The sequence below is a fragment of the Athene cunicularia genome (genome assembly GCF_003259725.1).
Source record: "Athene cunicularia isolate RWA chromosome 26 unlocalized genomic scaffold, athCun1 chr26_part2, whole genome shotgun sequence".
NCBI classification, from domain to species: domain Eukaryota; kingdom Metazoa; phylum Chordata; class Aves; order Strigiformes; family Strigidae; genus Athene; species Athene cunicularia.
This window is the reverse complement of record NW_020799137.1, coordinates 2,598,359-2,608,673: the sequence shown is the minus strand read 5'-3', so window position 1 is coordinate 2,608,673 and position 10,315 is coordinate 2,598,359. Positions and strand designations below refer to the sequence as shown.

General features: G+C 54.2%; 1 protein-coding gene across 1 annotated transcript in view; it reads left to right on the top strand.

Annotated features, from left to right (window-relative positions):
* The first annotated feature begins 89 nt into the window (after positions 1–89).
* The window catches only part of SCUBE3 (signal peptide, CUB domain and EGF like domain containing 3), a 33,263-nt gene continuing 23,037 nt past the window's right edge, over positions 90–10,315 (top strand). The window contains exons 1-2 of the mRNA XM_026864378.1: positions 90–404; positions 9,256–9,378. Coding sequence (XP_026720179.1) covers positions 302–404; positions 9,256–9,378 — 226 coding nt within the window. The 5' untranslated portion in view covers positions 90–301. The remainder of the gene's footprint in view (positions 405–9,255; positions 9,379–10,315) is intronic.

The following is a 10,315-nucleotide window of genomic DNA, read 5'->3' as shown; positions in this document are numbered from 1 at the left end:
AAAAAAAAAAAAAAAAAAAAAAAGGAGAAGGGATCAGAGCAGCCGCCAGAGAGAGGGCGATAGAGTCCACTTTCCTCCAACTGCCCTGGGTCTCCTTCCCTCACTCTCTCCTCTTTAGCAACACCAAGAGCCCCAAACTGAACCCAGAGCAGCTTTTTCCATCAGTTCAGTTCCCTTCCCTCCCTCTGTCTCACACACGGCAAGAAGAGAGCCCCTTCCTCCTCTTGATTTCCCTTCGCATGCTCAGCCTCTTGTTTCCTTTAAAGCACTAGAAATCCCCCCGTCTTGCCCCCACTCCTCCATGCAGACTGGGATTGCAATGGGAGCTTTGCAGATTGCTGGATTTTCCATCCTTGTCTTTCTCCTCCACTCTGGAAACACGCTGGCAAATAAAGCCAGTCAAGGTAAGAGAAAATCTTCCCAGCTCGAAGGTTTGCTGTTTGATGTGTGTATTAGGCAGCCGGACCTCCTCTTTAGAGCTGGGATTTTATATGCAGGCTGGAGAAATTAGCAGCAATAACAACAAATAGTGGAGGGGGGTTTAAAATGTTGCTTGCAGATATTCTTGCCTGCTGCCTTTGATTTGGGTTGTTTTTTGTAAACTCTTTAATGAGTTGCATTTCTTACACTTTATTATTTTTTTTGTGTTGTTTGGACTCTTTATCTCGAGGCAGGGGGTGCAGAAGCAGAAAAGAAGGGGGTGCAAACAACTCTGCGCCCATCACAGGGAAAATGTTGCTGTTTGGAGGGGCTTGGGGGGCTTTTGTGGTTTTTGGGTTTCAGTGTCTGCGAGATGGGGTGCGGGCGAGGGCTTGTGTCGGGCTGGGTTGGAGGGAAGGGATGGTGGAACGGGTATCTAACGCTGGTTGGGAGGTTGCATCTGCGTTTGTGTGTTTTGCGTGAGCGCGGGGTGAATCTCAAATGTGCGATAGGGACGTGGGCTGCAGAAAACTTCGGGCGGCTGAAAAATCTGGGAGCTCTTTCGCTATCTCTAGAAAAGCGAGGTATGTCCCGTCGTTATCAACTTCAGGCTTTTCTGTTTCGCCGCTCCCGTATTGAGCCTGAGTTTTCTCCTTCACAAACGTACACATGTAGCTTTATGTATGGTCTATCTATACCTTAGGTTTTCTATAGCACCTCTATATTTAGCTCGGATTTTTCTCTATACACACGCGCGGGAGTGCGCGCGCACACACAAACACACACAGCCCTATGTGCATGATCCTGTTGGCTGTCTCGAAGGGGTTTTTTCTCCTTAATTTACCACTATCTATACAATCTGCTGGGTTTTCTCCTTCTTTTTTTTTTTTTTTCTATAGCACTTAACAGTATGTAAGATTTATCAAAACCAGCTTTGGCTCTTGCTATTGTAGTAGCTGCATGTTTATGCGTATTGCGAGATTAAATAGAGTGTGAATGGAATATAGGAGCGCAGGATATAATTAAAGATCTCTTGGAGGCATTAGGAACAGGCGTATTTCAGCCACGCGCATGGTCGCCCTGAGCCCTGTCACTGACAAAGTTAGAGGAATTTCAAGGCTATTGTCTTATCTGGCTTAAAGTGTTTTTAAAACAATAGGCAACTTTTCGGTTGGGCAGTCTGGGCAAGCACAGGGGAGATTTTCCAGGGCAAAGGTTTGGTGAGAAGGCGTCCAGCTTCACGTAAAGCTTTATGATTAGGCTTAGAAAGGAATGCTTAGGTTTTTATCCCCTCTCAAATTATCTCGAGTGTATGCATTGCTTTCATTTCTTATCATAATATTTATTTATTAAGGCCTTTTGGTTTCCAGTTCCATTTAAGCCTGAGCCAGAATTGCATTAAAATAGCAAAGTAAAATTCCATCGTGCAGAGACTTGACAGATCCCTTCGGGGAAGGAGAGGGGTGGAGTGGGGGTGGAGAGAGGTGAGCTCAATCCTGTGCCGGGGTAAATCACCCGCCGTGCGCCCGGGATGGTGCTGGCTCCTCCCGGCCCCCATCGAAGGCACCGGCCAGACCCCGGGGTCCGGCTGCTCTGCAGCCAGGGGGGGGTTGCAGTGAGGAGTTAATCCCCCAAACGGCTGCTGGGGGGGTTCTGTGGGGTGATGAGGGGGACGTGGGTGCAGCAGGGTGGAGGTTGGTGCCCGCGGGGGTGCGAGGGCTCTGGGCAGGGGTGGACCCGCTCCTTTTTGGTTGAGGCTGAACTCGTGGACCCGGCATCCCCGATGGCAGATAAAAGCTGTGCTTTCCCCAGGAACCCGCTATTGCCCGGTTTTCTGCTTGCACAAGCCTTGTTGTGCTCTTCAAAGCCAGCCCGTGTACCTGGGGCATGTTTTAGTAGGATATTTCTGAAAAGCGTTGGGCATCCCGCCCTGTATCTGCGGGGTGAGCCCCAGGGGTGGGGTACATCACCCCTCCGCCCTCACCAAAGCCTTTGCCCTTTTGGGGGACAGCCACTCTCACCAGGTGACTGTCACAGGCTGGGGACGGCTCCTCTCCTGTCGGATGGGCTTGCTTTGCTGTGATAACACCACACCATGGGTAGAGCTTGCTGGCTTATTTCTCGTGCTGAATTACCCCAGAAAGTTTAGTCTGTAGGGAAGGAAGGAATTAGCAGAGCTGTCCGCCGGGCCTGGAGGGTGTCTGCCAGAGGACCTGGCTGTCTGTGGGGTTTATTAGGTCAGTTTAGGGCTAGGAAAGCTTTCAAGAGGAGAACTGATAATATAAATCCAAATAACCCCAGGGAGGCTCCTGGCACGCACTCAGCGGGGTGAAGTCTCCCTGCAGTCCCCATGCGAAGCTGCCCAAATGGCCCCAAGCTGCTGCCATACCCACAGCTTTCCTGGTTTTTGGACAGTGCTGCCCCCCCCAGTCCCACCCTGTCACCCATCAGTCCCTCTCACAGCCTGCCAGGCAGAAGAGCCTGTCCTGAGCTCCCACTCTGTGGAGCTGCACCCTTGCCCGTTGTCTGCCGGCACTGGTCCCTCCTTGTGCCCTGGGGAGGATGGAGCCCAAGGGCTGGCGGATTTACACCCTCCTCTTGTACCAGGGAGTGCCTGGATCTGGCCTTGCCCAGAGACTGGAGACACAACCATGTCACAGGATTCACCACCGTTATCTGCAGCCGAATTGCACCTCCCCTCAGATAGGCAACAGGGCTGGGGGGGGAGATGCAGCATCTCCGCGGGGGACCCCAGCACCCCAGTTTGCAGCCCCTGGCACTCCCACAGCCCTGGCCAGTACAGAGTCTGGAGTGGGAGCACGGCCCCAGCCCAGCTCGATGGTCACCCGTGGGTAAAACCAGCCCTTTTGGCCGCGCGGCTGCTCAGGGACGGAGCCACCATCCTGCGCGAGGGCCTGGGTTCGGTGGGGATGCACCTGCAGAGCCTACGCCGCCAGGGATTATTTTTTAATTTTTTTGTATTTTTTTTTTAGGAGTCTAAAATTTTCCAATTGCAGCGTAGAGATGCTGTTTGATTCCCCTCCCATCTCCGCCAAACCTCCTCCCCCTTGGCCTCCGCTTTCCTCCCTCTCATATATTCACAGTGTGCGACTGTTGTGCCTGTCCCCTCCACCCCTCTGAAATATGAAATGTAAAACTGTAAACATTTCAACATACAGCAGTTCAAAGGAGATCTTTGACTGAGGGCGTCTAACGTGCCTGTACTGAGATTAAAAAGGGGAAGGGGGGTAGGAAGGAGGGAAGAAGAGTTTTTTTGTAACTGCCAAACGGGAGTATAAATATTCAGACACCTCGAGTCTTCCAGTGCGGAGATGTATTGCTGTCTCCAAACTGCTCGGGAGTTTTTATTTTTTTTGCTTTTATTTTTATATAGATTTTTCCTTTGCAGACGGTCGCACCGGAGTAATCCATTTAGGAAAAATATATGCATGAATAACCTTAACCTTCACTTTCAAAATTATAAGTCCCCCGAGAGGCTTTAGGAGAAGCCTGGGATGGCAAATAAAGTTTGCTCTGTCTCGCGGCGCTGGAGGAAGCCCGGCCAGCTGTGTTTCGGCAAGGCCGTCTTCCCCGCTGGAGATCTTGCAATTGTTGCTCCCAAAGCCGAAAACAAACAAACACATTTTTTTTAAGGCAAGACTTGGTCAGCCTGATAAGCCAAAGGAACAACAACAGCAATGACAGTTCCCTGGGGAGATGAACACGCTGTTGGTGTGGAGCATCAAAATCTCCGTGGAGAAATTGTGGCTGAACTGAGCCAAAGCGCCCAGGTTTGGCACAGGGAGGTGGGATGGGGATGGGGGGAGCGTTTCCAGCCCAGGGGATGCTGAATCTGGTGGTGGAACTGGGATCCATTGGGATGAGCTGGGCTGGTTCAGGGAATGGGGAGCTCAACCTGGCTCTGCCCTCATGGGAGCAGGAAACATCCACAGGGGAAAAATAAAGCCCCTTTTGGGTCAGTGTCAGCTTTGGGGAAGGAAAGCCCGGGTGAGGGATGCAGAGGAGGGTCTGGGCATGGGGTGATGGGGTCACTAAGTTGGGAAACCCCCCAGGTCCTTTCTGCAGCTTGTGGTTCCTCGTCCTCCATCCGAGCTGCATCTAGCGGGTCCCACCTGCTTTCAGGAGAGCTGGGTGGACGTGTGGGGCGCTGGGCTCCTGCCGTGGGGCTGGGGGGGGGGTCTCCATCCCTCAGCGAGATGCAGACATCCCCTCTGAGCTGACCCGAGCGCGGGTACCCGCCCAGGCACCGCTGGCACGGCACCCCCGGCACGGCAGCAAGCCACGGCCGAGCACCTGAGTTAGGATCTCGAGTTCAGATGACGCATCTTTGGCCAATTTGCAAAAAGCTGCCCCGCAGAGCATCTCCCTCCCCTCTCACCAGCTCCCGGCCCCCATCCCCTCCCGGCGGGATGCCACTGCCCGTGGCCGTGCCCTGTGCCCGTCCCGCCGCGGCGCAGCACGAGTCGCCCTCGTGAGCTCCCCGGGCGAACAAATGATTAATAAACTGCACCACAGTGTCTGAGGTGGTTATTAATACCCTGGTAAAAAGAGCTACTGAAGTTATAAAGCTTTAATTTGGCATTAAGGCCGAGTGGAAACTCCACGTGTCTGCCAACAGCTACACACACATCCCTATACAGACAGGCTGTTAATATATATGCCTATAAAAAAATAAAGAATAAAATTAATTTGAAAGAAAAAGTTGAAGCGCTTGCAGAAGAGAGCAAAAGGACAGTGGTTTTGTTTGTTTAGGGGTTTTCTGGCAGTTTGTCGCTACCCTGTCTCAGCCCTCTCCTCAAATTTATTGGGCCTTCCAGCCTATGGAGAAAACCATCATTTATTATTTATTATTTTTTAAAAAACAAAATAAGGAAGTGAGGAAAGAGCCTCAATCCCGGCTCTAAAAATATACGAGCTGTTGCTTTCTCCCCCCACGCGCTGTCATGTATCGCCAGCAGCGTGACACCACGGGGCAGGGTGCAGGCGTGGGATGCGGGTGCCCATGGGCTCTGCCACCGCCTCCCCCGCTGGCCTCGGTCAAAGCCCTTCGCCTCCCCCGGTGGGTACCCGCCGGTCCCGGGGGGTTGATGGTCCCCCCACTTTTGGCACGCTCGAAATGGCAGTGGCGTTGAAACTGTCTGCCTCTGCTGCCTTTGAAATGGAGAATAAAGCTGCAGCTGGAGCGGAACGGGGCCCAACAGCCAGCGCTGGAAAATCCCACCCACAACGGAATAAAAAACATCGCCCGAGGCGCGGGGCGAGCGCCGCAGCCTCCTGCCCTTCGCCGCAAACCCCCCGGCACGGCGTGGCGGCGATGCCGAGGATGCTCTTGCCCTCTGACAAACCCTAATTACCCCGAAGCACGGTGGGACAGGGAGGTGGCCTGGGCAGGGAGCGTGGGCCGCCAGATCCGGACGAGACCTCGCGTCTCCGATGGGACTCGGCATCTTCATCGAAATTAAATTCCTTGCCTGGTACAAAATCCCCCTGTTCCGGGGATGTGCGGCGTGACGCACCCATCTGCGCCGTTAGGTTTGGGCTCGTTTCAGGCAACTTTGGATGAAAATGGGCGTCTTTGGTTATTTGTGGAAGAAGGGGAGTGAGGGGCTGCAGGGATGCGGGTCTGCAAGAGGTCCTGGCTGGCAAAACCCCCAAAAAACCCCACCTGGGTTTGGGACCTGGACTTCAGAAGGTCCCCCCAGGCAGAGGGACGAGCAGGGCACACTGCAGAAAGGAGTTTGCAAGAGCAAATAGGGACGGGAACATCAATAAGGATTTTTTTTTTTTTTAAATCTTCTCTTCGCTTGGCTTGAAAATGAAATCCCTCGCTCCTTGGCGGCGGCTGGGAGCACCTGCAGCGGGGCCGCGGGCATTTTTTTGGATGGAGAAAATTTTCCTGCAGGAGAAGCGGGCTGTCCCAATGGCAAACCTTCCCCTTCGTGGGAAAATGCCGCTTGCCTTGACAAAAATGCAAAAATTTAGTTTTTCAGAGGGCTTTTTTTTTAATTCACTACATCATTTCTGAAGGATTCTTCTTAAGAGCCAGAATTTCAGCATTCTTAAATTAGGATTTTTGCCAATCTGGGGATGGCTCCTGGGATGTCAAGGAGGGTATTTATTCACTCTTCCCACACACACACACAAAATTTTTCCCCTTTTTCTCCTTTTTTTTTATAATCCTGTAACCTTTCAGAATGTCTCCAGCTTTGGAAAAATTACAGAGTGGCAAATTTATAATGTTTTCTTTTGTACTTTTGCTGCTGTGTAATCTTTCCAAAGTTAGAGAAGTTTTGAAGTTACAGAATGGAAAAAAAAAAAAGATAGAAAAGAAAAATAATATACATGTGCAAGTGGGAAAGGCACGGCATTGTGTTCAGTGCCACACAGACGTTGTTCATTGTCTTGAGTTTGAGGCGCAGGAGGAAAAAGAAATAGAAAATAAAAACCCCCAAAAAAGTGAGATTTCTGGCAAAAGGCTGGAAAAATTTCAATGATGTGCTGTCTGATGGATGCTTCACGTTTTGGGTGTTTTTAGGGAAGGAGGTGGGGATTGTTGGATGGTCTGTGGTGTTTGGGTGTTGGTTCCCATCTGTACATCAGGGGGGGTGCCCGGGGTGCTGGACCCAGCAGCTCCCACCTTGGGACCATCGACTCGAGGCACTGACACGTCTGAGGGAGAGCGGGGAAGAGCCGCAGGAGGGCAGGGCCAAGACCAGAATTTGCAAATTCAATAGATCTTTGGTTCAGTGGTGGCTTCATTGCTGTCGAGTCTCTTGATGTCCCCCATGTGTCCCCCCACTCCTCTCCCGCCACCCACCCAAGAGCCCCGGCCAGGGGTGCTGGAGCCGGAGGTGAAGTCTGAGCGGTGATGGAGGTGCTTCCTCCTGGGCTGAAAGGCTCTTCAAGCCTGAAAACGTGGTTGGGAAGGACCGAACTCTGCTCTCCTGTGGCTTTTGCAGGTTTTTTTTGGGGCCGGTGATTATTTGCACACGCTTTTCGGTTTGTAGGATGGGGCCTTTGCAGGTGGGTCAGGGGTGCGGTGGGGCAACCGTGCTCCGGGGCGGGGACAGGGTTTGCAGCCAAAGTGGAAGTTTGGCTGGAGAGGAACCGAACCTGAGCCCGGCTCAGCTCCCCGAAGGGACAACAGTCCCCCCAAAAACCCCCACGTGGGTTGCGAGCCTCTCCCCAGGGATGCCACTGGGTGCTGGGGTGCCGTAGCCGGTGCCATGGGTGCTGGAGGGGAGCAGGGTGCTGGTTCCCCGTGCAATCCCTCCATCGTCCCCGCCGCGGTGGGTCAAGCCTCCAGCCGGTGATTAATGGCCCAAGGGAGGCCGTGGTGGCCGCGGGCCATGGCTAATGTCAAATAACAAATATGAATGCGGGCTGTAAATATTTATACAATGCGCAGGCACGTGCCGCCTCCCTGGTGCAAAGGCAAAGCTAAAGCTCTCCTCCCCCCGGCCGGGTGACTCACGTCTCCCAACAAAAAACCACTGGGGTGGCCGGGAGAGGGCTCGGGCCGGCTCTCTCGTGGCCGTGGCCCCCGTCCCAGTGGGGCTGGCAGGGCTGTCTGCCCGCCCGCGGCTTGCAAGGATGTTTCATGTCTTTGAGGACGTCGCAGAGCGCTTCTGTTCTTGGAGTTGCTGAAAAGCAGCTTTTTTAAAGGCAGTTTAGAGTTTCGCAGCCTTAGGCTCCTCTTTATGGGGTACAGGGAAGTGAAGGGATCCTCAGATTCCCTGGTGAGACCCTTCCCACCCCCGTGGGACGCTGTGGGGGCAAAACCCCTGGGGCTGCACTGATGCTCCCCACATGCCTGGAGTCTGAGCGGGGAGCCCGGGGTGCTCAGGGAGCCCTACCTGTACCCGAGGGGCCGTGGGTGATGCTCAGCACCCACCTCCCCTCCCGGGGGCACCCAGCTACCTTACACCACTGCCAGGCATTGGCAGCCAGAGAGGGGGATGTGCCCGCTCCGGGGCACCACGTGTCCCGTACTGCCTGCACAGGGGAGGCAGAGAGCAGCCAGGTGAGCAGCCTCTTGCTCATAAACCTCCACCCCACACGCTGGAGGCTTCTCTGTTTCCCAAATACCGTTAAAACCTCCACTACTGCGGCCTCCCACCATGGCAAACCCTTGGACATCACTGCTCGAGGCCATCACTGGTGCATGGTGCTCTGGACGTGATGTCCCGGGTACCACGGCGCCGCATCCCAGATAAGGGGGTTGAGGGGCAAAGGGGGATGGGGAGGACATGGATTTTGGCTGTGTCCCCAAGGAAGCCTTGATGTTTTTCCCAGTTCTCCCTCCTGCTTCCCGCTCCTGGCTTACAGGTTTATTTAGTGTGGTCCCTGCTAATTCGTGCACATTCCTCCGCGCCTAAGAATAGAAAGCGATGACGATTATTTGGGTGACTGGTCGGCTCAGGAAATGGCTAATTGGAGACAGAGACTTTCACCTCTGCTTGGGCTGGCTTCAGCCTGGACTACGGGTGCCTGAGCGATGTTTCCTATCATCAGACATGTGAAAGGGCCGCGAAGTCTCAGGGTGGCTTGTACAAGAGCAGGGACACAGGTAGTGCTGTCTGGGAGCGGACCCAGCGGCTCACTGTGTCCCAGAGCGAGCCCATCGCCCATTGCATCAGGGCTGGGCGCTGTGAAGTCACTAAGGAGCAAAGCAGCAGCTTTTCTGGTTCATGTGCAGGTTGAAAAGCCCGAGGGCTGCTTGGCTTCATCGCCTCGAGCGATGGCTCCTGTGGGGAGATGGGGCAGAGGACCCCCCAGCTCTCCCCATCGCTCCCCTCGCCTCTCCCCTTGCAGATGTTGACGAGTGCGTGGAGGGCACCGACAACTGCCACATCGATGCCATCTGCCAGAACACCCCCAAGTCCTACAAGTGCATCTGCAAGTCCGGCTACACCGGCGACGGGAAGCACTGCAAAGGTAGGGGTAGCCCACTCCCACCCCCGCCGGAGCTCTCCGACGAGGAACAGTTCTGGCAGGTGGGATGCAGGCGGTGGCTCGTCAGCGATGTCCCCTGCCCTTGCAAAAAGGCTGCTTGTTTACCCCAGCCCATTGCAAACCTTTTAATTTCACTTTTCTGCCCCAAACTCCTGGCCTGTTGACACCACCGTGCATGGTGACAGAGAGGATCGAGACTGTCCTTGCTGGTGGCGGTGGCAGCCGTCGTGCTCCCTCCCCTGATCCGCAAAGAGCCACATTTGCAAGGCTGGGGCTGCCCAGTCCCAGGACGGTCACCTGGGGCTTGTTTTAAACAAAGCTGGGTGCTTTTTCCTGCGGGATTTCCAACCCAGAGGCTGCAGAACTGGGTTAGCAGCTAAAACATGAGAAGCTTAAAAATAAGATCTAGAGAAGCAGAGATAGAGGATATAGATATAGATGTAGATATAGAGAAAGGGGACATAGATAAGAGATGGAGAGAGAGAGAGACGATATAGAGATAGATGTAGATAGAGATAGAGATGTAGATACAGAATCCCAGAATCCCAGAATCATCCGGGTTGGAAAAGCCCTTGAAGCTCCTCCAGCCCAACCCTGACCCTCACCCTGACCGTTCCCAACTCCCCCAGATCCCTCAGCGCTGGCTCAGCCCGACTCTTCAACCCCCCCAGGGATCCCGGGGACTCCCCCCCTGCCCTGGGCAGCCCATTCCAACGCCCAACAGCCCCTTCTGCACAGAAATCCTTCCTCAGAGCCAGCCTGACCCTGCCCTGGGCAGCTTGAGGCCATTCCCTCGGGGCCTGGCGCTGGGGCCTTGGCTCCAGAGACTCATCCCCCCTCTCTGCCCCCTCCTGGCAGGGAGTTGCCGAGGGCCAGGAGGTCTCCCCTCAGCCTCCTCTTCTCCAGACTGAACCCCCCC